Source organism: Merops nubicus, unplaced genomic scaffold (genome assembly GCF_000691845.1).
Source record: "Merops nubicus isolate BGI_N331 unplaced genomic scaffold, ASM69184v1 scaffold5922, whole genome shotgun sequence".
Taxonomy (NCBI): Eukaryota; Metazoa; Chordata; class Aves; order Coraciiformes; family Meropidae; genus Merops; species Merops nubicus.
Genome location: NW_008594139.1, coordinates 10,995 through 38,806, shown reverse-complemented (window position 1 = coordinate 38,806; position 27,812 = coordinate 10,995). Strand labels below are relative to the sequence as shown.

At 43.0% G+C, this 27,812-nt stretch overlaps 1 protein-coding gene across 1 annotated transcript in view; it reads left to right on the top strand.

The window, feature by feature from the left end:
- The window catches only part of LOC103768500 (sorbin and SH3 domain-containing protein 1-like), a gene marked incomplete at its 5' end in the record, with an annotated part of 41,335 nt that overhangs the window by 6,424 nt on the left and 7,099 nt on the right, over window positions 1–27,812 (top strand). Inside the window, 15 exons of the mRNA XM_008935642.1 lie at window positions 65–179; window positions 3,393–3,476; window positions 7,218–7,283; window positions 7,843–7,944; window positions 9,284–9,333; window positions 12,111–12,286; window positions 13,892–15,412; window positions 16,131–16,216; window positions 17,801–17,968; window positions 19,422–19,468; window positions 21,166–21,280; window positions 21,381–21,506; window positions 22,529–22,723; window positions 24,619–25,347; window positions 26,654–26,770. Coding sequence (XP_008933890.1) covers window positions 65–179; window positions 3,393–3,476; window positions 7,218–7,283; window positions 7,843–7,944; window positions 9,284–9,333; window positions 12,111–12,286; window positions 13,892–15,412; window positions 16,131–16,216; window positions 17,801–17,968; window positions 19,422–19,468; window positions 21,166–21,280; window positions 21,381–21,506; window positions 22,529–22,723; window positions 24,619–25,347; window positions 26,654–26,770 — 3,697 coding nt within the window. The remainder of the gene's footprint in view (window positions 1–64; window positions 180–3,392; window positions 3,477–7,217; window positions 7,284–7,842; window positions 7,945–9,283; window positions 9,334–12,110; window positions 12,287–13,891; window positions 15,413–16,130; window positions 16,217–17,800; window positions 17,969–19,421; window positions 19,469–21,165; window positions 21,281–21,380; window positions 21,507–22,528; window positions 22,724–24,618; window positions 25,348–26,653; window positions 26,771–27,812) is intronic.

Genomic DNA, 27,812 nt, shown 5'->3' with positions numbered 1-27,812 from the left:
GGGAAAGGAACCTGTCAAAAGGAAGTGCTTGTCTCCATGGAAACCACAGTGTTTCTTTCCTCAGGACTGACTGGGAGCCTCCAGACAAGAAGGTGGACACCAGAAAATACCGTGCAGAGCCCAGGAGCATTTATGACTACCAGCCAGGAAAGTCCTCGGTTCTGAACAATGAAAAGATGGTAATGTTTGTTTTATCCTAGTTTGTGGCTTTATCCTGTGACTGTAAAATACTCTCCAAGTGCTTGTCCAGTTCCGTTTGGATATGATTCCCTAGGCTTAATTTGCAGTGCTCGTGTGATGTATTTCCTGTATATTTTGTTTTCAAAACTGTTTTGCATAACTTCCTAACATTTTTGTTCTCTATAAAGCAAGAACCAGGGGGATTGAGAGGCTTCTTTCCTTTTGGACATGTTGTTTTCTGTGTTAAGTATGGATCACTAACCTCAGTTTCTAATCCATGTTTGACACTGCGACCTGTTCAGCAGCTGTTTTTGCCAGCTGTACTTTTTCTAGGGCACGACATTAGTTGATGCTGCTGGGTTGAATGCATTACACAACCAGACTGGTTCAGTTTCTGTGTTCTCCTGGTGCTTTAAACACTGAACAACTAATTTTTAGAGTGCCTGTAATGCGCCTTAGGAGATGCCTCTAAGGTGCATTACAACCTGGCCATCTCCCCTGGACTGCTTTCTTCCTCAACTGGACCTCATCCAGCAGGGGTGGCAGAACTGAATGTGAGGTGGTTTCCCAGCTACACCAGCGTGTAACCTGGAGTATGAAGTGAGCTGTTACCAATTTCTTTTTGAATTATTAGTAAGTAGTGCTGTGAATTGTGACAGCTAGGAGACATACAAAAGTCTCATTCTGTAGGCTTTGCTGAGAGCACTGGGCAAGGGGCAGGCTATAGAGGTGGTGCTAACCTCATCAGCCAGTCCTGCATAAATCACCACAGCTCATTTAAGGTGTCTTTCAGTGGTACAAACTTGATGCTGTAAGTGCAAGAAAATACTGAAAGAGCCTACTGGTAAATAGCCAGCTTGGTATACATAAAGATATAATTGTTCTATATAGACATTGATTTGAAGGACTCAATCAGAAGCACTAATAGCATGTGGGATTCCAAATGTAAACAGGACTTTGTGCCTTAACAGCTCAGTGACTGATCCATGCATAGAGGAGGTAAAGCAATGCTCCTGAAAGAACAGCCAAGGATTTTACACAAGAGTGAACAGAAATCTAAATCAATAGAAATGTAAGAATCAAGTCTGATCTGGGACCTGATGTTTCTCCTTAGTATTTTTGTGGGTTTTCTTACTGCCTTCCAAGTTCAATCAAGGTCCATCACTTTTCTGAAGATCCTGCAACCAACTTCTTTTCACACGTGTCCCTTGACTAACTTCAACAAACTTGCTCCTCATAGGGGCATGACCCTATTGCCTGTTGAAATGGACAATGGATGACTCTCAATTGTACTGAGTGTTGGCTTAGCCCATTAGAGAAGTGCCAGGGAGGAGTGGTTTGAACATGGGAGAGCAACTCCATTCCTGTAGTCCATCCTGGATCAAGATTTCTGATGACTTAAATGGCAATTTTGTCTCACTGCGAACAAGATTAAAGAGATTAAATCCAAGATTAAACCTTGTGGCAAAAGGCCTGCTTCATCTGTGTACTTAAGCCTTTGCAAAAGCTCTGTCATCATCAGTGGCACTGTAGATGTTCTGACTTCATCAGGTACTTAACTGAGCTGTTGAATCGGAATCTAAAAGCCACAAGCAAGACCCGTTATCAGCATAACTGAGAAAAATTGTACAGGGGTCATCGAAGACAAGAAGAATGTGATAGCTGTGCTACTTCCAATGTTATAGTTGAGCTTTAATTTCAAGCCGTAGATCAGAGAAGGTCTTGAAATAATGGCTTCATGGTTTCTATCAGTCTTGTTGAATACAACAGTAATGTTGGTCAGTAATTAGATCTTTAAAGGAGGCTGCAGGAGATTTGTGGATATCTCCTGGTAACCACACACAGAGCTGTGACTATCAGAATCTAAATCCAAAACCATTTCAGAACAACAAAAAGCTTCCCATTGATATCTGTGGGATTGGGTTGTTTTTTTTTTTATTTTATTTTTTTTAATGTAAAGGCAGTTAGATAACAAGATGAGTACTTTTGAATACAGTAAAGAGAAAAAATGGAGGCATTGCTTCTATTTTGTCTTTAAGAAATAGCCAAATCTTCTTCCATCAGAGATCAAAAATATAACAATTTATCTTTCAGATTGAAGCATTTCCCCTCTTTCAGCATCGACCCTGAGCTCTTGTCCTAGATCATGCATAATGGCTGTGGCAAAGCCCAGCACCACTGGGAGCTACTCCCTGCCTGAGTAACCCATCACAGGATGATTTACTTCAGGACACTTTTGCCCTCTGTGCCTGTGTATGGCTCATCACCTGTTGGGATGGAGCACTTGGAATCACACTGACCTATCAGACATAATGTATTCATGTTTTTAATACACTAAGATCCATTATGTCTAGACTAGGTACTCTGAAATGCAAGAGTTAGCTGGATACTTTTTGGGGAGTGGTACCTCATAACTCTCAGCAACAGACTTTTTTCTTTTATCTTCCTAGGAGTGTTTTTAAACAGCTACCACTATTTCAGCTTCCTTTGTTTCATTAAAACAGATGGTATGAACAAAAGGGAATTTCCTTCTCAACTGTACTGTGTTCTGTCCTGTCTGATTTTTCTTTGTTGTAGTTTTGTCTTATTCTCTAACATTTATTTGTGAAGAAACAAGTAATATTGTCTCTCTGTCCATCTCTCCAGAGATCTTTCAAGGATGCATTCTCTCTGACGTGTGTCTCCTTTGATTTAGGAAATCACCTTTCTGTTTGCAGTGTACAGAACAGGGTTTCTCACATATTCATGTGCTGTTAAAGATGCAGTATTTGATTCAGGTCTCATTGAATCTTCCTTTCTTTAACCAAAAGAAGATTTAAAAAAACCCTTAAAGTATATGCAGCATTGGGCTCGATGGAAGTGTCCGATATCAGGACTGAAGGACTGGTTGATTTCCAGCTCTTCCACTGAGTCTCCGTGTGACTCTGGGCAAGCTGCATAACCTCTCTCTGTGTGGGTCTCCTGATTTGTAAAACACAATTCAGTCACTTGAATGTTGCTCACAGTGATGCCATTAGGCTTAACAGATGTTTGCAAAGCAGCTCATGGCCTTTGAGAGAGAGGTGCTGTAGAAATTCCAAATTATAAGGCTAAGTGTCTACATTTGAGAATGAAAACCATGGGATCTGCATCTCTAACAGTGCGTCTCCGTGTATTCTTTGCATAATGTTATCCTTCTCTTTCTTCCATTCCCCTATCACCAACTCCTTTAGACTCGGGATATAAGCCCAGAAGAGATAGATTTAAAGAATGAACCTTGGTATAAATTCTTTTCGGAATTGGAGTTTGGGAAACCGGTAAGTTTGATAGTTCCATGACCAATGAAGTCAACCCACCTCTTTTTTTTTTTCCTCTTTTTTTCTTTTTTTTTTATGATTGTCACATCTCTTTTCTAGGCCCTAAACCTGGAACAGCTGCCTTACTCATTTTAAAAAGTTATTGTTCATAACATTGTCCTCGTACTGACGTAAAGCAGCTGTTCTGTGACCACTTTAGGTATTTTGAAACCATTTTCCAACATTCCCCCTTCCAACCATATGTACCAACAATAAAAATATTTTTTCACACACCATAGTTCAAACTGCATTTTTATTAGAAGTAATGCCCTGTTCTCATTATTGAAAGCCCTTATTCAAAACCCATATTCTCCATCTGCCTAACAGGATCTAGGATGGCTTTTAGGTAGCTTTAAATCAAAGAGAATCACTCATTTGTTCCTAGCCTTGGCTTGTAAACTGTAGGTCAGTAATTTCCAGCTATCCATAGACAGATCATAACCCTGTTTCCTCCTCATTTCCTTACACGTGTTAGCTGCCCATTGCCTAAATGGGGTGCATCAGTCTGTGTGGAATAGCCCTTACCATTCCCAGCAACCAAAGGAGTCTGAGAACAGTGTGCTTTCTTTTCAAATCGAGCTGTTTTGCTCTGTGTGTGTGTGGGAAAAAAAACAAACCAACAAACAAAAAAAAAGCCTTGACTTCCCCCTCTGGAAAAAGACACATCAGTGGTCATGGCTACTGGAAAAAAAAAGTTATTTTAGAGCATTTTGTGGCCTGGTTCTCACTGATTAAACACTGTTAACTTCATTATTAAATACTGTTTAATAAGCTACTCTTACTGCACTGGAGGATCTGTATTAGCTTCTCACAGCTATTAAGGTATAGTGGTTGTTTCTCCTTTCTCCTTGAGGTCAGTTGTGAAATGCCCACACACACTGTTTTTTGAGTGCTGAGATTTCCCTGCATGTACAACAAAACAGAAATACAATTTAAGGTTCAGTACTGTCTTCAAAGACAACTGCGCTTGGACACCAGAGAGCAGGTTTTCTTTAAATTTAGTCCTTATTCCCATAGGTGTGACAAAATTCCTCTGCACAGAATGTAGCTGCCTGAGGTGGGGTGCCCAGTCTGACCACATCACAGCAATAGTGTCATTTTTGCTGAAAAACAAACATGTACAGTGGCTGGGACATTCTATCATAGAGAAATACAGTTTATAGCTATGGACCTTCCATCTTAAGGTAAAGAAGGAGCTTCAACAGTGCTTTAGATGAGACCCCCTAGATCTTAGGCAGAAGTCAGGTAAGTCCCACTTCACTGAGGCTTTTAGGTGAAGTTAGTATAAGGGTTTAAGCCTTCACCAGTTGTCACAGTTTGAGATTTCCATGAAGTAAGAAGAAACCTCCTTCATTTTGCTGCAGTGTAATTAGTAGCCATATGTTCTTTCAAAGAGTGAGGGTTTGTCATCTCTATGATCCTTCAAGTTACTGTAAGTTAATGGAAAATGTGTCAGAGAAAGGAGAACATTTATGCCTTTGGGCCTTTCTAAAAGTGAGGATATATCTCTTCCTTAGAAGCATGCATTTGTACTTTTAATCGTGCAGCCTTGGCCTTTCTTTGGAAGAGGGCATCTCAGGCTACCCCAGCAATCCATCTCTCGGTGTGGCACTCTGTACATAGTGCTTTGGCATCAGGCACTTGAACTGAGGATGTCACCTCAGACTTTTATAGCTGGCAAAGCCCTATCTGAGCTTCATTACCACAGCCAGAAGAACATGCTTTTTGTGACTTTGCTCACTCTCTTCATGAGACAACCAGATTTTTGTGACCAGCTAGTGGCTAAGCCTCATGCCTAACCAGAGGGTTTTAGTTGACATTTACTACTGTCTGGGGTTTTCAAAGATTCTCCACTTGTTCCAGCTTTTTTCCTGGTGCTGAAAATAATATGCACTTCTACAGGCATGATTTCCCCTGGATTTCTAACTTCAGTTGCAGCTATGTGACATGGGCAGGGAACAGCCTTGGTAAAAGGGAGCACAAGATTTTTGTGAGCCTGTGGGTGTTTCTCTCCAATGACACCAGAATTACCAGGTTGGGGCTTTCTCCACTGAAGAAAGCACATGTGCTTCCTAGGGTAGCTGAAGCAGCACTTTGCTGGACCAGCACTCCAGATGTATTTCTGGGCAGCTCTGTGGACAGGCACATGCCCTGCAGGCAGGTAGATCAGTCTCTACAGCATGGATGCTTTTCCAATGTGCTGCTGCAACTGAAATTCCCACATGCTTCTTCCGTCCTCTTCACCTGTGGCTCCACAGCTCCATGGAACCCACCCATATGACTTGATGTTCAGTCAGTCTAGAGCTCAGTTTTCTTCTGCTGTGATTCTGGGATCATATGATATGGACACTTTCTCCTAGCCCTTCCTAAGACAGCACTGTGTAAGCTCTTTGCTCTGAATGGAGAAGCAAGGGACTGGAAGAAGAGGTGCATGTCTTGCCTTCTCACCTCCTTCCTTCCAGTTCCTTGCTCCAAATCTCAAACTGAAATCTCTGCAACATCTACTCCCCTGCAGCTGCTGATCTGGTTGAATAGGTATTTACTGTTTGCATCCACACAGTGGTTGTCCAAATGTAAAGTGGGACAGATTCAAACTACAGATCCAAGCAGTCTAGGAAGGAATTTGGACCAAGACCCAAATGTTGTAGCTGAGTCTCACCTTTAATAGAATAAAACTTGGACATTCCCTGTTAGTGTCTCAGAGGCACTTGAAGAATCTAGTAGCAGAAGTCAGTATGGACATGTAGGGTGCTGCTGAGTTTGCCAGCCAACAGAGGTTATTTTTATTTGGAAACAGAACAAATTTATTCCAATTTCACAAATTAAGAACAAAGTCTTTTTGAGCATATCAGTGAGAGATGCATATCTGGTGATATGAGGCTATTTGTCATTTGGATAGGTGTGTCAGGTCAAAGGTCTTTCACTTTGAATAATCCTCCCTGATATTTGCATGTGCATCCAAATGGGAAAATCCTATTTTGAAATCTATGCCTTCACCTATAGGATGAATTCTAAATAACTGGTTCCCAAACTTCCACATGACCCACTCTCTCTGCCAAAACCCCCACAAACAAACCCCCAAAACAGTAAAATAAATAACAACTCTGCATTCTCATTGCCCCACAATGCCACCCCTGGAAATTCAGCCATTTGTTCACATGGTATGTATTCATAGTCTGGTGGGAGTGGGAAAGATTCCCCCTTTTCTTTATCAAAGACCCTTGTTTTATCCTTTCCTTTTGAAAAGAAGAATGAGCAAAACACTGCTTTTTATGACAGTGTGGTTTTTTTTTTTCCCCCATTTTGTTTTGGTTTGGTTTTGTGTTAAGAATGCTTTAACCATCAGCTGTGGGCTCTAGAGAGTCCAAAAATCCCTTAGAGCACCTGGCAAAAAAGCAAAATTTCCTCAAACACTACTGAAAACAGCCCCTCCCAGACTGCATGTTTGCTCCCTTTTGCCTCCCATGATCTCTTGATATTTGTGCTACAGTGGATTTATCCCTCTTTCTATCTCTCTTTCTCTGTTGTGTTTTTTGGTTGTTTTGGTTATTTTTTTGTGTTTGGTTTTTTTTTTAAATTTCTTTTCAATGTTGATGCAAATCCCTTATTGTATTCCCTCTCTGTTCTAATCCAGTTTCCATATTCTCTGTGATGTCTTTCCTTATCTTCATTTCCTCATTTCCTTCCTCTGCTTTCCATCAGCCTCCAAAAAAGATTTGGGATTATACTCCTGGAGATTGCTCTATCCTTACTAGAGAGGATAGAAAGGTAATTGTGTCTCACGTATGTTGTACTACAGCATCTAGCGCGTATGTATGTATGTGATTTTTGTTTTTCTTTTTTTGTAGCATTGCTTGGGTTTTGTGTGCTTGGGAGTGATTTTTTTTTAATTGGGCTTTAGCTCGTTAGCCTAACAATTAAGTAGCTAGTAAATTGATTTAATAAATGATCCTTAAAGCATAATCAGCTGTAATTTAGAGTGGTTTTGCTATCTTGACTTGCAATGATAATTATACTAACAACATATTGCAGATTGTTACAGTATCTTTTTTTTTGTTTTTTTACAGGTGGGTTTTATAACTGTATGGTTTGTAGAATTAGATTCTAGCAGGCCTGTGCATCTCTTAATTTTGAATATGAAATGCCTAAAACTATTTCCTCTAATGATTGAAACACAATTAATTACTACTGAATTTCTATGTATTGTCCATAATATCTTTGTCTTTTTCAATTAAAAAGGCTCGCTTTTTTTTTTTAATTAACATTCCTTTGTTTTCCCCTAACCCTAAGCATTATTTTCCCATTCTTCTTCTCCTTCTTTAACCAGACTGATCTAGAAAAAGACCTCTACCTCTACCAGACTGAGTTAGAGGCAGATTTAGAAAAAATGGAGAAGCTTTATAAAGCGCCACATAAAAAGCCACAGAAGGTATTTCCTATTCTTTTCATGCTGCCAATCCCTGTTTCCAAACTCTCTGCTCTAATCTATTCCCTGCTGGATGATTATTAAATGAGGTTGGGATAAATAATGGTTCTGACTGTTCTGACTGCATGGCTTGCTGTGTTGCTGTCAGAAATAATAGAATGTGATGCTGAGAATCCGGCTTGAAATCCATTTCAGATACAGTGATTTCCTCTCTCCCCTGTTCCCTTTCAGTTGCTCCCCACCCCCACCACTGTCCTCCTTTAGGGTTTTGAGTTCAGTGTCTGCAAAAAAACCCTCACTATTTTTCACATGAATAGGCAGCAGCAATCAGCTTAAAATTCTTGGTCGGCGTCACGTCATCATCTCGTGCCTTTCAAGCGTGTTGCCGTCTACTCTCCCTTCATAGAAGCCCTGCTTTCTGCTAGGAGCTCATGCCTACCCAAGATTTGGATATTCCCAAGAGATTTTACACAATTTTCCTTACGCTGCACCTTGCCGTGGCCTTCTAGGGCAAGTCAGCAGCTGCTGCTGTTTTGAGGGTCTGCGGGACCCAAGCCATGAACTGATAGATCAGTTTGGTAATATGCCATTTTCTCTATTCTCTTCTGTTGTTGATTTTTTTTTTTTAAGCTGCGACATTTCATCAAGACTTGAAAAAGCTGCTTTTTCAAACACAAGGTTTGCTTTTTCTTGCTACGTAGGAATCCTCAGATAGATGAAGGGACACTAAATAGAGCATTTCTTCTAAAATTGCCTTTAATTTTTTCAATAACGTGCCTAGGGAGTGTTAGATGGATTTAAAGCAAGCGGATAAGAACTGGCTTTTGCTATTGAACCTGTGCAGCTGGCATTGCTTCTCTTAAGTAAGGAAACTGAATTGAAACATTGCTTTTCTTGTTGGTGCTTTGATATTTTTTTGGATGCTGAGGAATGTATTGTGCTGCAGAAATGTAATATACCTTTAAAGCGAAGGCGGGCAGTGATGGGTTGGGGAAAAAGCTTGGGGAAATAATTATGAGCATGTGTCTGCTGGTCATGGCCCAGCTGGTTATCTCTTCTTGCTTTTGGCTTTATTCATAACGGCTCATTTGCAGGCAAAAGAATAAGGCGCTGGGAAAAGGCATCAGCTGTGCTAAAAACCTGTCACTGCCCTGAAGGAACTCGGGAAAATTGTTGCTTTTCTGCAAAGACATTGACAGCTTAAACTGCATTTAGACTTAAAGCTCAATGTCTGCTAAAGGCTAATATTCAAGCAATAAATGGAAAATTACTTAAGCAAGCCTTTTTCCTTCTCCTTGCATGTAAGTGTGTATCAATGACTCCTTTGTTTGGACTTTTACAGAATACAGCAGGTGTTACTCCTCTGGAAACTTCCACAGACTATTCTTCCTAGTAAGTTTTCCAATTGCTTTTGATGTCTCTTTTACAATATGAAGGCATGTAGGGGACAGTTTTGGGCATTGGAAATTAGTTGGCTTTATTTTTTTAGTGATGAATATAGACAAATGCAAGTACCATGAGAATTGCACATGTGCTTTAGATGAGTCGAGGTATAATATCTTCTCTTTGATCTTCAATGAATTTTGAAGTGATTACACGACTGATTGCTTTATCTAGATAAAAGTTGCTGATTGTGCTAGGCAGTGACTTAAACAAACATACCTTTAACTCCATTTTGTTGAAGTTTGGAAATTAACTTTATGCAAGTAACTTTATTGCGTGGAATAAACACAATTTTGTTTCTGTTACACATGTATGATAGATTGCCTCCTGTTAGATATATTCCCAGTTATGCACACCAGATCAAAAGAATGCTGTTGATGGAAAGCAATAATTTTCCAGCTTCCAGGAAGGGAGCAGAGGTAGCAGTAGCAATATTTCTCAAAGATCTGATGGGACACTACTTTTCTGGAGGAAGATGTAATAAACAGTATCCGCTGTCTAAATGAGTTGTACCTAGAGCTGATTTGTTTTAAAAGAGGAACACACACAAAAATTAGAGCAAGATGCTGAGTTCCTTGAGCCATGGATCCAGCTCCTTCTGTGAACCTGCTGTTCCTTGTGTTGTCCATAGGCACAGTGATCCCCTCAGTGCGGATGGTTTATTAGGAAAGGCATGCTCTTGTCCAGATGGCCATTAATATCATGTGTTCCCTGCCCCTCTGGGGCTGCCTCCTGTACTTCTTTCAACTCAGTTCCCTTCTGTCTGTGTTCATTCTGCTGGGAAACACTCATACTGCTGCATTATGTTGTTTGCTCCTATGACTCTAGTTTTGTTTTGGTAAGGAGAGACTGGTAGGGTTTCCATCCATGGCAGCACTGTCTATGCCCTTTCTGACACCACCAAAAGTGTGGAGGAGTGTCAGCATCTGCACTACTGGAGGGGAAACAACCTGAGTAGGCTGGGCATGGGACACAACAGCAATGCCCTGCCTTTAGAGAGCAGGGAGAAAAGATACCTGGAGTTTGTTGTCTTTTTTGGCAGTGTTGTTCCTCTCTCCATTACCCTGGTTCTGATCTTGCAGCCTGCTTTGGCCCTAGAACAGTACTGCTTGCTGGCTCTGATAAGGAAGCAGCTAGTAAAGGGACTCTAACAAATGCCTTTTCTCTCTCCCTCAGGTGTATTCCCAAAGGTTTTAACCCTTGGATTTTTAACTGCTAGGCTAAAATGCTTTTACCTCCCAGGTGAGGAACCTCAGGGCAGTCATTATTGCCTGCAGCAGCTGGAAGGGCTTCCTCAGGAACCTGACAGAGACACTGGGATAATCCCCATAAGACACAACAGCTCTGTCACTATGGGTCTCTGATTATTGCCAACGTTGAAAAAGTTATAGTATTCCCTTTTTCTTTTGTGGTGTTTTTAACAAGCTTTTACTCTAGAAAGTAATTTTTAGGACTGCATATGACCTGATTTTCCTTGTCCAGAAACTAAAATCTTTGTGATCCAGCCATTGTGTAATTCCACCTCCAAAGCCAGTCCTCTGATGTGTTTGAAAACTTTCTCTATACCCCATTATTACTGTCTATCCAAAGTAAACAGATGCATGTACAAATTTATTCACAACAAGCAGGCATAACCACAAGCATTTCCACACTCGCATAAATTTGAATCACTCCTGGACATCGGGATGTAAATGAGCTTTCAAAATGTTCCCATGAATTGGCAAATCCCTTATTTTATTTTTTTTCAAACTTTCCAGCAGTCGTGCCTTGGCCTCAGAGTAGCTTTCTGTGAGACTCCACCTTATTCTGAAGAGCTTGGTTGAGCACAAGAATTGGTATTAGATGAGCTTAACTTTTAGGAAGACATTGTCTGCATGGTGGCTCAGTGAGTGTTTTGTACCTAGAAAGGCCATCAATACCATGGCATTGTTGGTTAGTTTTTTTTGAGAGGAAACAATGAAATCTAGAAATCAGATGTGGAGCCATACTTGTGCTTATATTCATGACTGAGGAAAGGGATTTGTAATAAATGCCCAGTTTTTAGGAGCCTAAGAAATTTAAATCTTTTTCATTTTAATAGCATCCTGTTTATATATCTGCATGGTAGGCCTAAAGTCCAGGGTTTTTCACGCCCTGTAGTGAAAGCCTGAGGCAAAGCTGAGCAGAACAGTGCACATCTGGGAATTTCTTTGTCATTTAAAAGCCAGTAGTGTCTATAGTCCTGTACTCTGCATAGTCCCTCACTGATAGGCTTGAGAAATTGCTCTAGGAATCTTGAACTGTAGTGTTAATTGGGAAGCCAAACTGGTTGGGATGAACTCCTGAGCAGCTGTGCTTTGTAAGCAGCGAACAAGCATGGCCAGTGTTTAAGGAGAGAGGACTGGCAGCTGTAAGATATTTGTACTACTTGCAGTTAGCCAATTAATTTCTTTGTATCTACAAAAGAATCATGAATCTGCCCTGTGTCTCTGTTGTCTCCTCTGTAAAATAAGGAGTGCTTTCCTGCTGCAGAGTTCCTGGGAGAGTTCCCCCAGGTGGAGAATGCTATGGTAGTGCCAAAGCTAGAACATCATCAAAACGTATTCATAACCTCTTCATTTAGCACCAGTTCTTCATACACAGCCTATCCTGGATTCACAAGTGTGGTTTTCTTTTACTTTGCACAAAGCTCTCAGCAAACAGAAGTGACCCACTGGTGTCCCTCTCCCTTCTTTTATCTTGTCCAGCTCCACGTACTCACCCAACTACCATGCAGTGAAGAAAGAGTCAGAAGCAGCACTGGGGGACCCTGCTGGCTTGGAGAATGAAAGACAAATTTACAAGAGTGTGCTGGAAGGTGGAGATATCCCATTCCAGGGGCTGAGTGGTCTCAAGCGACCTTCTAGCTCTGCTTCCACAAAAGGTAGGTGGTCAGAGCACTAACCTCTTCTCCGTTCTGCACAGTGTCAAAAGCCAGATGATACGAGGCAGACTGCTGCAGGGTTTAGAGACCTATTCAAGTCAGTTGAGGTTTCCTTTGTTGTTTGTCTTTGCTATCCCCAGTTTTCCTTCCTTTTTTCTCTCAGACCACACTGGCCAATATTCTTCATGACCCCTCTATCTGATACAGGTTCCTCTTCCCAACAGGAACCAGATTCCTCCATCTAGCACCTCAGCCAAACCCCACACCCTCAGGCTCTTCCCCGAGGCTGCTCACCCTGGCCTTGCTACCCATCCGCTCTCACTGCCTTGCCATGCTAGAGCCCTTCCCTGCCTTTTCTTTTTTTCTCTGCTGCAGTACCTTAGCAGGGCACACCATGCCTGCTGGCCTGGCTACCCTAATGTAGCAGGCACCATGTGCTCCACAGCCTCCTGCCAGTGAGGGGTGTGCAGAGAATGCATGGAACACTGTGAACCAGCAACACCCTCCAGGCTCTGAGACACCAAAGCAAGAGAGACTGCCTCATCTCCTCCCCTTTCCTCTCCCCATCGTGGACTCTCTGTAAGATTAGGATAAGTAAGAGTCTGACTCCCATCAGGGAGTTGTACTGGGGAATGTATCTCTGAGCCAACTCCAACCTAAAAATGGCTTGAGATGGGGAGAGGACTAGGGAAGGAATGTGTTTGGTTTCTGAACTGTTCTCCCTAAAAATAGTACATCACACGAAAAAGGTCTCTCTCTGTCTCCATCTTCCAGCTGGTTTTCAGCATTGTGTCAGACCTGTAGGGCAGGGAGTCAAACTGGATCTGAACAAAAAAATCTGTTCAAAGAGTTGTTGTTCCCCAAACTGCAATTGAACCTGAATGATTATTTTGATATTTGAATTTGAACTCAAATCGGAAAAAGGCCTAAAAACTACAATCTAAGCTGAACCCAAACTGGATCTAACTTTATAAAAAAAAAAAACAAATGACCTGATCTGACTCCTTTATTTTTAAAGCATACGTAGCCAACCACGTTGTCTGAAGGACACTCAGCTTATTCATGGCATGGGGAATTGCTAAGCAGGCAGCTCTTGGGCAAGGCCAGCTGATGTGGCCTGCTTGTGCTAGCACAATCAGCCAATGACTGGCTTCTCCCTGCCAGGGATAAAGTGTTTGGCAAGCACTGTGGTTGAGACCATAGTAGGTGTGATTACAGGCTTGGTATTAAGCCATTTGTGCAGTGTTAGTGCCTCTGCATTCTTGCTGACACCCTGATCCTGTCCAGAGTTCAGCTGTCCTTTTTCATGGTGCTGCAGCTTCCCTGGAAGCTGATGATGGTTAGCACTTTTTAGGAGGCTACCTTCAAAGTGCTCCAGTTTTGCTTCTGGCCAGGCCTCTCATTTTAGAGGTGTTAGCAGCACTTCACCTAGTCCTGCAAGCGTGGCTTGTTGTGCAGTTTCTTCCTGCTTTTCTTTATGGTTTGAAACTTTGTTTTGTTTAAAGTGCATTTTATGAAATCCAAGCATGTTCTTTCTCCTCTCTCAAAAGCTTTCTAGCACTTAAGCTAACAGGTTGTATTTATTTTATTCTGCATGCTTACCAGTGGATCGTAAAGGTGGGAATGCTCATATGACTGCACCCTCTTCAGTTCATAGCCGAACCTTTAACGCTAGTCATGCCGGTATGTTAGGTCACGCATGTAAACATAAGAAGCCCTTATCAGCTGCAAAAGCCTGCATTACTGAAATCCTCCCTTCTAAATTCAAACCCAAACTAGCAGCTCCAGCTGCCTTTGTGCAGGACAAGAAAGATATCTTGCTGTCTCATGAGAAAGCTCAAAGCTGCGAAAACCTTCGTAGCTCCGTTGCCTTGTTCGATAATAAAAAAGCTTTGATGGTAGATATAGGGGAAAGCATAGAAAATATGTTGATGAAGTCAAAGCAGGAGTATACCATCAAATCCGGCAGTACCATGAGCCTGCAGGAGTATGGCACCAACTCTAGGAAAGGCAACCTGTTCCCTGCCTCCAGGAAGAGTGGGATGGAGTTTACGATGCTGTATAAAGACATGCACCAGATCAACCGGTCCAGGATCCATTTGGGCACAGTCTCCTCCTGCAGTGTGAGGGATATTGCATCTCAGTTTGAGAATGAACCAAAGGACAGGTTGGATCACAACCTTAGTCGAGAGGATTCAGAGCAGATCCCCAAACACACCGTTTCCTCCCGTATCAGTGCCTTTGAGCAACTGATCCAGAGATCCCGATCAATGCCCGCGCTTGACTTTTCCACTGGACAAAACAGATTCACCACTTCTCTCCAGTCTAAAACTTGTCTGAGTTCTGCCTACTCTGCAGAGATTCTTCTGGATTTGCCAAAAGCACACCAAGAAGAGAAGGATGCTGCCAGCTTGGCAGACAAATCCTCCCGCTCCTGCAGCAACGTGGAGGACACGGCTTCAGATGTCAGTGATGCCATCCCTACGGACACGCTTTCAGCTTGCACAGATGAGATAGATCTCCTCTCAAATGCATCCAATGACAGCGGCAGCGGCAGCAGCAACCTCAACGGGCCTCAGAAGCATAAAATCAGCAGATGCAAAGGCACATGCCCAGCTTCTTACACCAGGTTCACTACCATCCGAAGGCATGAGCAGCAGCAGGCCTCCAGGAACCCTGATTCCAGAGGGGATGTGTACGGGGACAGACATATGCTCCCCAGAAACGTCTACCTAATGAGCCCGCTCCCCTTCCGATTGAAAAAGCCTTTCCAAAACAAGTCCTGCAGGACTCCACCCCCAGACTGCCTGGGAAGCCCAGCAGTGCCCAGCCCTGAGAACCCAGACGACCCCATACAGCTGCAGGAGGGCATAGGAGACAGGAGTCACCATTCCCAGCACCACCTGTGCTCCAGAAACAGGCCTCTAGCCCCCAGGCGCCTGTCTTCCTTTGACATTGTGGAGAGGCTTGGCTACTTCCCCACCGTGGGATCTAGCCGAGATGGCTTCATGGGCCGGGCTGACACTCCTGACTCCTTAGACAATGGGAACCCTGTTCTATATGCCCTCTGTCACAGCCTGGACACAAACAACAATCCGCAAAGTGAACTTGGGACGTACCTAGGAGGTGGCTTTTTGTGTTCTTTACCGGTGTCCCTTCATCTGTCTTGCTTCCTTTCTCCTCCCCTTTTCTTCCACAACCCTTGTATTTTACTCCCTACCTTTGCATCCCCTGACTCTCTCTGTTTTTCCCCCTAGTGTGTCTAATGTCCTCTGCGTGTCTTGCTGAGCATTTTTGTTCAGGACTTGTTAACAGCTGCACTTCTGAGAAACGATTTCTGCTGCCTTTCTAATCGCATCAGGTTCAGTTTGTCTCTCAAGCAACTCCGGGGATACAAGAATCATAACATGACACATTTCTAGTCCTACATAATTTGCACACAAAACCCCAGATGATTTGCTTTAAGGAGCAGTTTCTCAAGGTCTAGTTGTGTGTGTGTGCGCGCGCGCGTGTGTGTGTATTAAATTTTTCTCTACAGTAAAATGCTAAATTGTACTCTGATGGCAGCGAATCTTCTCTTCACAAAGTCCTTCTATGTCTTTGCACTCTCTCGTACCGTTATTTTCTCCCTGTTTTGGATCTTTGTTCAAAAGTACAGCCCAAAAGGGAAAAAAATGAGATGGATAAATTATCGACATCTGATTGGCAGTTTGGCAATTGAGAATCTTTGCTGTCATAATGGAAACAAATTGTTTAAAAATATCTGGGTTTTTTTTTTTTTCCTTTCTGGTTATGCTAGAAAAATCCATCTATATTTTAACTTCCTTATGTTGTTTCAAAGTAGATTCAGAATCACCAAGGCATTTTGCACCAGCTGATTACATGGAAACTCCAGAAGAAATTCTGCGCAGACGGCATGATGATAAAGAGGTAATGCTCTCCTTTGTGGCCTGGTAACAGTTGTAGCAGCTCCACATAAAAGAAATATAGTGTTCAGCCTTATATAAGGACAGCTTTTATGTTATGGCTATGTATATTGAAGGTTAGAGCAACAAACTCAAACTAGTATGTTTTAATTTAAAACTATTTCTACCACTGATTTAATCTATAATGTGTAGTCCAGTTTAGCTTTTGTCAAAAACCTGGTATTTCTTATCAATTGCACAAAATAATATATGGGGGCTCTGAGGAATGTGAAAAGGTTGGAGATGTATGGGAGATGTGGTACAGCACCCCAGTACTGGCAGATAAAGATGAAATGGTTATTCTGTGAGTTAAGGTTTTATTGTTTTCCAAGCAAGCCACTTGAGTATGAGTCAAACTGGTGAGAACAGTATTTTTCTTATGGCATTCTTCAGGTTTTGAACAGCAAATGTAAGATATTTGAAGCTATTAGAAAGCGTGAAGTTTCCACCCAGTGCAAACTACAGTTCTTTATGGTGTCTCATGTTGTTGATGACAGTACTTTTCAAAATGGCTGGGAAATGCTGGGACAAGCTGAAATAACAGGAAAGCCACACAGACCTTTCAGCACTAACTATATTCAAGCTGAGTTAGAGAAATTATAAAGTGATTGCTTTCTGAGAAGCTGGAATTAGTTTTCACTGCCTGGGAACAAAAAAAAAAAAAAAAAAAAAGAAAAGAAAAAAGAAATTGTGTGTTTAGTGTTAACTTTCTGAGTTTATGTATGCATTGAAATTTGGTAAAACCTGCTCTTAATTCCTGTGTGAAAAGTATAATTTTGCTGTCTTCTCCCATGAAACAATTAGTAACCCCCTCCCACTTCCAAAATCCAGCACAAAAACTCATGTAAGAGCAAAACTCTGAATTCACTAAGACCTACTGGCTTCAAATGCATTAGCACAAAGCTGAACTCCTCAGCCTACAGTCTACCCCAAAAGGTGGGAGAATCCTTCTGCCCAGGTACTCAAGAATGCACATTTCCATTAGTGTGCCAGAGACTTTAGAAATCCAAAATAATTCTTTGGGGTTTATTCACTTTATTTTACAAGGTGTATTACATGAGCCCAAAGGAAGTATGGGAGAACCTGATACCTGGTTAGGCACTCTTCTAAACTCCTTGCAAATCTCAGGGGAGTCTGGTGCCTCACAACTTACCTGTGGGACTGATTCAGGTATCTTGGAAGTCAATGAGAGAAACTCCTTGTTGGTTGAAGTTTGGTTGAAGGGATCAGCCCTCTGCATTATCAGCAGTCTTCTTAGAAGCCCCCAGGACCTGGCCAAAACTCATAAAAACTCCTCATTGACTTCCATCAGCTTTGGATCAGATCCTCTATGAGCTGGGTTTCAGTTATGTCACAATGGTGAGGTACCTTCTATGCTTGCAGAATGAAAGAGCGTTGTGTAGTTAGTAGAATTAGCATTTTATGTTGAACTGTAAAATCCCAGCTATTTGCTGAGACCTCAGAAATTTTGTTTAAGTCACATTTATGGCAGCTTTTGAATGCCTTTAACTAGATGATTTACTGCCCATTTTATGCAATTTTATGGCAGAAACTTTTAGAGGACCAGAGACGGCTTAAACGTGAGCAAGAAGAAGCTGATATTGCAGCTAGAAGGCACACAGGGGTTATTCCAACGCACCATCAGTTTATCACTAATGAGCGATTTGGGGACCTCCTAAATGTAGACGATACAGCAAAGAGGAAATCTGGGTCAGAGGTCTGTTTTAGTTACCTCAGTCTGCTGCTTGACCCAAAGCAATATTTGCCTCTCACAATGTTGTGCTTTAGGCCAACATTAGCTCTTCAGAGAATGTCGTTTGTTTTTGTTTTGTTTTGTTTTTTTTTTTCCCACTTTCCCCTTTCCCATTCTGGCTTCATTTAGATCTGCTTTGACTCTTGTGCCTGGTAAATAAATTGATATCTCTATACCAAGCTGCATATGTTAAAGCATGCCTGCTGAGAATTGCTGGTGCACATCTGTCATGCATGCCTTTAAATATCAGCTACTTTTAGTGAATCAGAGGCATTCCACATCTTTTGCATCATATTGCTACCTCGTCTTCTTGTCTGTGCCTTATGCTTAGAAATTTCATGTCTTGTTGATCCTGGCCATGTGACTGCCTCATAGTTTTTTTAGAAATAGATTGTTTCTTCTCCTCTTGAAAGATGCTTAATGTCATCTAAAAACAATTGGGAAAAAAAATCTCAGCACGTTTCACTGCCTATGACCTAATTGGTCTTTCTGAAAGAGACAAAGGAGGAGGTAGTTGGTTTTCCCATGAGCCTGAGTCACTTTACCTGAGGACTCAATATTAGTTCAGGTGTAGTGGCCAAATGCCTTTTTCTGCCTTAGGGTTTGCTGCTGGGGTTCCTGACAGCAGCTTTGTTTCCCCAGAGGTACTGCACTGCAGCAGTTTGAGATGTTCACCCTGTGGATGGAGTTCACCTGTCCACCCTTCATGTAGTTTAAAATGCTCTGGTGACACATGAATGTCACTACTTCTTGTTTCATGCTCTACTACTGAAATCACTCTAAAATTGTCTGAATATTTTGTGGCCATTAGAATATCAGCCAGGTGAATCAAGCTTTGAAGCCTAGGCCTGCTATCGACATCCTCTGGCTTTATAGCCACTGAAGGCATTTTTTTAGACACAAGCTTTATTTATTCTTTTTTCCTCCTCACCTTTGTCTCTTTCCTACCAATTTATAAAGAGTACATGGTTCACACTGCAGGATTCAGCAGGGCTGGGTAATAATCAACAAGAAACACATCGAGTGAAATCCTACTGCGTTTTTCCCAGCTAGTAAATTTTACTTTTCAATTCACATGTCTGGGGAAATTTGGTCCTGGAGCCCCAGTAACTGTAGTTACTGGAGCAGCTTGCGTTCAACAGGACTTGTCACATTTAAAAGTTCACTGCTGTGAAATCCATTTCCTGTGGAGTTCTTAATTACTGTTATACCTGAAGTTGGCACTTTTTGCCCTGGTGGGAGAAACTCACCCAATTTTGGGCTGTAGTACTAGTTGCACACAAGCTTGTAGCAGAATACTTGCATTCAACTTCTTCCCTAGTCTAATGTTAGCTATAGAAGAGTTTAGGTGCTTTTCCTCAGAAGAGGCATTGAAAACCTTATTATTATTTTAATATGTTGGTTTTTTGATCTCTAGATGAGACCTGCTAGAGCCAAGTTTGACTTTAAAGCACAGACGCTAAAGTGAGTACAGCTTGTTGCTACTGCCTTGTGTGTTCTTCTGCTTTTTTTCCCTAGGATGCAACACTTACAAAGTATCGTGCAACTGGATTCATGTTTGGGGAATGTATTTGCAACTGCTCAAAGTAAAGATGCCTATAGTAAAGCAGGGAAAAAGAATATAATTCTTGCAGGTCCTCTAGAGGAGCTTTAGGAAAATGTCTCCTTTCTCGGTGCATCTGTATTGCATGTGATTTTTAGGGCAAACATGCATTCTTTACTGGAATAAGTGAGTTATCTGCTCTGAGGATGGGTGGAGCCATGGGAGAGAGCTCTGGTTGATGTTCCTCCTCACACCTAAGCAGGATGGCTGAGTGAGACCTTTCAGCAGCAGCTCTGTCACTGCCCTTGTGTTGGAGACAGAAAGGATTCCTCTGCACGACATCCCTCATTGTGCTCTGATTTAGGTGCTGAAAGAACTGTGTTAGTCAGTAGCTCACTGTGTGAATCTGCCATGCACATGGTCACAAGAGCAGCCTTTACACTGTGCTAAGCATAGCCCAAAGTCAGCAAGGGACTTAAACAAATGCCTAGCTTTAAGTTTGTATGTGGGTCCTTGACTCAGGATTTTCCTGATTCAGGACCTATAAGGGGTACGGAGTGGTTGCTGCTCCCCTGGCATCTGTGCATACACCAGCAGGTATTTCTGTTGCAGCTCCAGCCCCTATTGTGGTCCTTTGGATGAGTCACATAGCATACACTTGGTTTTTCTGGGGAACAGAGCTATGAATAGGAGGCCTGGAAGGCTTTGCATGAGCCTGGAGAAGCTTTCATTTTAATGTTGCTAGGAGGGAAGAAAGAAGAACAGAATTTCAGTGAAGGACCTGCTGGTTTTCTTCTCAGTTTTCTTCTCAATCCTAGGCATTTTGTTACATGTTCCATAGGTGATGATTTGTAATGATTTACACAGCATCTCCCCAGCAGCTGTATTAAAACTGAGGCAGATGAAAGGTTTAACTGTTGTGTCCCTTGAGCAGAACATACCGGGGTGCCAGACCAAAGTAAAGCAGAGCTTGGGAAAGATTGCATTAGGAAAGGCAGGCTTGTTTGTTCTCCTGTGGGGACCCCACTAGTAGTTTCATGAACTTAATATGAGGTGCTGACAGTGGGCATTCCTCAGCTGCAGACCTTCCTAATTTTAGTACTGAAGACTGTAGATTGAAATCCCAATTGTTAGCTCAGGTGAGGTGGGTGTTTGCACAACCACAGGCTGACCAGAAGTGTAATCATTGCAAGATCAACATTGGTGTGTGAGGGAGTTCATCTAGTCAGCAAACTAGCTTCCATTAAAATCATGTCTCTCTTTGGAAGGCACCTGTGACATGATCTGTTCCAGAACAGGAATTGAGCACTGCTCACCATATCCAACATGAAAAGCAGCCAGTGGCATCTTTTGCTTTGAGCTTGACCCCATTGCTGCTGCAGGGTGTGTGGTTAGCAGGGCCCTTGCAGGCTGTCTTTTTTGACAGGATGCTCAAAGAGCAAGAGGGTCCCTGCACATCACAGTATGAACAGGATCTTTCTCAACCTGTAGCTTTCACTTTGGGTGGAATATGATTTGTATCAACAGGGCCAATGCAGACCTTGATACCTAGGTATTGCTAGACAGAGAACAGCTCTTCTCCAGTGAAGTTCTGATGGAGTGCTTGTGTTGTTAACAGGGAACTTCCTCTGCAAAAAGGAGATATTGTTTACATTTACAAGCAGATTGACCAGAACTGGTATGAAGGTGAACACCATGGCAGAGTTGGCATCTTCCCACGATCATACATAGAGGTAGCTGCTTTCCTTGCAGGTGTTCTCTTTGCCTGCTCCTTTTCTGCCAGTCTGTGGGCTTTTCGTATATGACTCGTTTGATTCTATTTGTTCATTCTAGCTCCTCCCACCAGCTGAGAAAGCTCAGCCCAAAAAGCCATCACCATTGCAAGTATTGGAATATGGAGATGCTATTGCTAAGTTCAACTTCAACGGGGACACCCAAGTGGAAATGTCTTTCAGAAAGGTAGGACTTCTGTTGTGCTGATGAATTGTATCCAGACAAACACTGAAGTTTTATAATGCTAGTAACTTGCAATTTCCAAATGAAAGCTCCAATGAGATGAACTCTATATTGATGAAGGATTTTTTCTCATCACCCATGTTTTTACTCCATAGTTGCTACGCAGCACAGTTGCAGGTAGGCTGAATCAAGAAGTGCCAATTGCTTCCTTAGAGCTAGCTGAGAAGATACTTTGGGCACAAGCACTAGAAGCCTGGCTCTGTGAGACAAATTAGATATTAGGTGACATCTCCAGTCTGAGACTCTCCAGTGGAAATGTACACAGTCACATGAGAACAGTGATAGAGAAAAGAAGCAAACTGGGTTCACCTTCCGTTGTACTACATGCCAAATCTCTGGGCACAGGCAAGAGAGGTTCTGTGGTATTGAAGTGACTGGCTAGACCTGACTGGAGAGAGAAGGGCTAAGAATGGGTTGTGTAATGGGTGTTCAGAGCAAAGTCAGCCATATTTAGATTAAGTAGCAGCATTTCTCCATCTCAGACAGCTTTCTGTTTTGATGCTCAGATTAGATCTTGTCTCTCTTTTAATTACACATGAAAGTGAGGCTTTCAGTTTACGTTAAGGAAGTCACTGCATTTATTAGCAAAAAGGGAAAGAGTTTAAAATGGAGACTTGTGCACACTCCCTGTACACCTCATACCCTTGAGAGTCTCATGGTCAGCCTGAAACTGCTGGTTTCTATTTTTTTTCAAACTGCCTTCAGCAAGTAGGGTCTTGAAAATGTGAGCATAACTGAGTTTGCAGACAGCCCAAGTCAGCACCAGAAGATCTGTGTTTCCTTCTCTGAACTGAAAAGTATAATTCCCACCCAGAGGTTAGGGTTAGGACCACATAACTGGGAAATAGGGGAGGCTGAGAGCCACCAATCGTTTTAAGTCAGCTGCAGCAAGATTAAAAATGTAATCTGCTTTGGAAGGTTGAAATATGGTAAAGTCAAGACTAGAATACTGTTTCTTCCCACAGGGTGAAAGGATCACGTTGATTCGACGAGTGGATGAGAACTGGTATGAAGGAAAAATCTCTGGCACCAGTCGCCAAGGCATCTTCCCTGTCACTTACGTGGAGGTGCTCAAACGGCCAGTGGTCAAGAATGCCATTGACTATCCTGACCCACCAGTGTCTCTCTCCCCTAACCGCAGCATGACAGCTTCACCACAGGTATTTGGACTAGATGCAACCCGTTGCAGCACCTTGCAGAACAGAGGGATGTTGCCATTGCTGTGCAAGAAGCAATAGATGAAAAAAGCTGTAGCTAAGACTAGAGTTTTGTGCAGTAAAAGCCATGTGCTCCCTGCAGTATGCTGCAGCTGCAGGAAAAGGTGATGTTTCATTTACCAAAAAGGTTAATGAACGGCTTGTTTGGGGATTTGGAGACTCAGCTTTTCATCTCTGATCTGCTGCTTGATTTCAGGCCAGGTTGAAAGGGCTACAGTTCACTGAATAAATTTCACTGCTAGAGATGGAATCAGTTGGTGATCCAGCTCCTCCTGAATGTGTGTTTATACTTTACAAACCTCCACTGTAATGAGTGGATTTTTCACTATGACTATTAAAAGGATGTCATAGATTGTTATAGTCTGTAGGAGTCGTCATGTTGATCCCAGACAGCTTGAATCAAGTTGCATACTTACTCCTAAATGTTCCAGCTCACAACCAGGGTCTGGAGAGTGGCCTGTATTGCTTGACATTTGTGCTAAATGAACTCAGATTTTGAGAGCTGGCCAGTCTGGGTTCTTCTGTGAATATCAGATTCACTATGTACCATACTGCAGTTCAACCAGAAATTAAAATGGTAGCAGATATTGTATGGGGATACCAGAATGGTTGCCGTGGAAAATGTATCAGGGAGGCAGTGAGTCTCTAAATCCCTTTGTTTTGCTCTCATCCTGCAAATACTCATGCTTGAAGGTCAGCATATGAGTCTGGGTCACAGCCATGAGGTTCTGGTACATCCCTCCTCTCACGTCAGAAGGTCATTCTGAAGTCAAGACTGCAAGGAACAAAAGTGGAGAACAGGGATTGAGAGGAAGGGATGTATGGTACAGGACGGATGGGTAAGGCTGCCATGGCTCATTCCTGGTGTCTGTCCAGATCTTCCCTAAAAGGAGTGTTTTTATTCTTAGCCACAGTGTAAAGAGGAAAGACTTGTTGCTTGTTTGGGGTTCCCTGTCAAAGTGGACCTCAGCTAACCTTTTCTGTTTGAGCTTGGCAGTCTCTCCATAGCCACGGCCTGTCTGCCACCAGCTCTCTGCAAGCTGCTGCCTTTGATGGAAGGGATCGTATCCACCCTTTTTTGGTTTCCTTTGCTTTTCCTTTTATTCCTTCCCTAGTAAATCAATTCTTTCCCTTACTTTTTTTTGCCTGACTTGGTAGAGGACTGAGAAATACTCTGATCAGTGCTAATGTAGCTGGTCTCACTGACATTGCTGGTGGAATAGCTAAGGGCAGAACTCAGTTGTGTGTTCCGCCTTTATAAACATAGGACCTACTTTAATCACTGAAGATGGAATAGCCATAGCCAGCTTTTTTGATCCCTTTCTCCTCCACAGCTTCAGCAATGCAGGTTTCTCGAGGAGCAAGCATTGCTCCTGCTAGAGCTTGGTAAAGTCAAAATTCATTGCAGCAGTGAATTCTGACTGGGTGCACAGTGTGAGTTGCCAGGGCCCCAGCTATTACTGCCAGGCCAGTCAAATACTGCATGCTGCCGTCATGGATGGTGGCTTCAACTGCTCCCTGAGGGACTTAGGGAACATGGTATGAAGTCTGTGGTCTTCCACAAGGTGTTTTGTGTCTGGGATCCTGGCAAAGCCTGGAGAAGGGTATTAGGAGCACAGATACAGACTGGACTCGGTGGTTGGAGTAGCTATGGACAGCACGTTTTTCAACATGGTGCACCTGTCTGTGGAAAACTTAGGTGCCACGCTTGGTCACAGATCTCCTCCTCTCTACACTTGCTCTCTCTCCTTTTACTTTTGCTCCGCCATTTTGTATTTTCCTTTATTATTTTTTCGTTCATTTCTTTCTTTTTCTCTCCTGCTTTTGTCTCCTTCAAGTCTCCCAGCTCTGAGCTGCTCCATACACCAACTCCTCCGCCTTTGCCCTCGGCGCGCCGCGCCTTGTCTCCAGAGGTGCAGGCGGTCACGTCGGAGTGGATCGCTCTGACCGTGGGAGTGTCTCCTAGCCCCACTCCCGCCATAACTCCTCCATTGCCTCCTCCGCCTGAAGCCTCCCTCTCTCACACTGACTATCTCTCGCCTTCTGCTGCAGCCAGCCCTTCCCCCACGGTCAGCCTCCAGCACTCTCACCTCTCTGGCTCCTCGACTCCCAGGCCCATTAAATGCCCATTGCCCTCTTACTCAGCCGGACCTCAGTCGCCTGCCGGCAGTTTCTATCGGGCCGCTCCGCAAAGCGAAGAGAAGTTTGCTGGCTCCCCTTCTCCCAGCGTAAGCTACTCCAACTCCCCTCGCTGGGCAATGGAGAGCCCTGACAGCGTCCTCCCAGAGCAGCGTGACACCGCTAGCAGCCCAGCCTGGCTCCAAAAGAGTAGAGAGGGCAGCAGCAGCCCCCAGCAGGGTGCTCATGCCGTTCCCAAGATCTCTGTCGAGAGCTGCCTGAAACCATCCCAACTAGACATGCGTGCGAGCCCAGAAAGGAGACCTGTGGGTTCCTCTGAGGACAACCAGTTGTGTCAGGAGCTAATGGCTATTGTGCAGGGAGGTAAAACAGAGAAAAGAGCTGTGAGGAAAGGTGATCTGGGAAAGTTTCAAAGCAGGGAAAAGAAGGTACTCCTCTTGCATGTGTGTGTGCTGCTCTGAGTCACTGATCCTAACTCGTGTGTTGAGGTTTGTGCTGCTCTGTGGGCCAGGCAGAGCCACTGGCTGTTGCATATCATTTTGATGGTCCTAAGACCTTCATCAGGGGTCACCAGTGGTGTTCACTGGGGTCAGGAGTAGTGTAGTGAAAATTATTTTAGAATAGGTAATAGCACAAGACTGAGTCAGTTAGTCACGTCTGATGAGGTGATTGCCCCAGGCAGTGGCTATGACCAGATTTGTCAGATGAAAGTATCACACAGACCTCATGCCCACATACCCCACTGTGTAGAGTACACGCCTTCCTTATTATAGATTATATTATTATATTATTCAGAGATTTTCCAGTGTGCAATGGATCATCTTTGGTTATGGCGTTTATTTGTTCCTCCTAAAGCCAAGGACTGAAAAGCCTTGTAAATGTCAGCCTGGCTCCTAGGATCACAGAAGCTGTCCCCTGTTGATCCTGGAGCCTGTAGCTTAGGGAGTCTTAGTTCAGGATGTGTGTGATTAAGTCAAGGAAGCTTGATTGTTACCTATGCACTGAGTGGAATTTATTACCTTTGCATTTCCAAAATGATGTGAAAGGGTCTAGCCACAAATAAGAATTAGACCTGGCGATACTTTTCCCCAAGAGTTTTTAGCTGCATGTACCTGGGTATTACAGTAAGAGGGAACATAGTGAAACCCTCCAGTAGCTTCTATCATGTATCTTCTGCCTCCAGTCTTGGCATAGGACATCTGCCTTACTTTGCAGCTCTCAGTTGACTTGTGGGCTATAGCCAGCCTAAATACATTCCAGCACCCCCGTGCTACCTTCTATAAGAGTGGAAGTTTGGAGAGCTCAAAATCATAGCATTACAAATACTCTCTTACAGGCATTGCAGTAGCCTCTGTGACATACCCAATCTAGCCAATGTTAATGAGGAACTAGGGTTTCTAAGATGGCACATTTCACACTGGGAAGTCTTATGACAAATGGTTTGATTTCTGCTTGAATCAAAACCAGGCGTGTATTGAAAGCTGTCTAAAGACTGTGCAGTTTACCATCTGGATATATTTTTAGCAGCATTTTTTACAAGCATAACCTGCATGTTTGAAACAGAATGGGGTGGTCAGCTCAGACAAACCAACTGGAAACTGCACTTGCCCTTGCATGGAATTACGTTTGCTGTGTGTGCATCAAATTTACTGGACAGTAGATGCTCTTATCACTAGCAGTGATTGTCATAAGAGAGTGTGTACCAAGCTGACCAACTTTTCTTTTCTTCAAAAGACTGCAGACTCAAAAGCATTCTCTTCATCTGCTCCTCTCTCTTCCTCTGCCCTCTCTTCCTCTACTGTCACAACACAGCCACCTCCCAGACTTACACGCAGAGTCAGTAAGCCACAGGTAATCATCTTTGCTGATTACTCTTCCATTACTTGGAGTTGTTTCCATGCCATGCCATTGTTTTGTCATGTGCTTGTTTAACCATTCATTGATTGCACAGGTGAGATATTTCTCCTGTCCTTTGATTCAGACTTTTTTTTTTTTTAAATTAAAATAATTTAAAATTACTTCCAGGCTGTGCAGAAGGGCTGCTATGGGCAAAATCTTCAGCTGGTGCAAATCCACATGGCTCAAATCTGGATTTCTGCCAGTTTGTACCAGCTGAGGATCTGATTTTCTGTTCCTCCAAAGGATTAATTCAGGCCTTATTTAGTTCTGACCTTGAGTTCCTACAGCTCGATTGCATTATAAGGCACTACTGGTGTCATTGTTAGCAGGAATGATATAGCATGAAGTACTTTGGTTCAGGTTTTGTTTAACCACCTGAGATCAGGATTTGAGCATCTCAGAGCAGGGGGTAAGACATACACAGCTTGGCAACCACAATGTCAGGGACCTGTTCCAGCTTTCTCAGGTAGGATTCAGAGGTTCTCGGCTCTATTGCTGAGAGTTGCAAAGATCTTTAAAGAGGGATTCAGTAGGATCTGTGCAACACAGGTGGGGATGTCCAAGGTTTGGGGATTGAGCAGTGCTCGCAGCTTGCTGGTGTCTCATAAGTCCTTCCAGGCAGCTTCCACAAGATGGCAATATTTGAAAGAGAAAGCTCGTTATTAGCAAAACTGGACTGAGTTTGCAGTGATGGGCATTGGGGAAGCAGTCTTTGGCTTGATCAGTGAACTGGGCAGGCTGCTTATGCAGGCTGAATGTGGAAATTAGTTGACAATGTTACTTATTTTCTTCATCAGTTTATGAGAGTGAATTACAGCCTTAACCCAGAAAGTTTCCTATTACCTTTACTTGCCTCATTTCCCTCCACATATTCTGCTTCATGTTAAAAACTCCATGGAAATTTTCTGCATTGGCCTTTTTCCTGACATCTGCTCTGCTTGGTCCTGCTTGTGCTTGCACTGGATGTATGCAACTGAAAAGAGAAGGTGCAAAG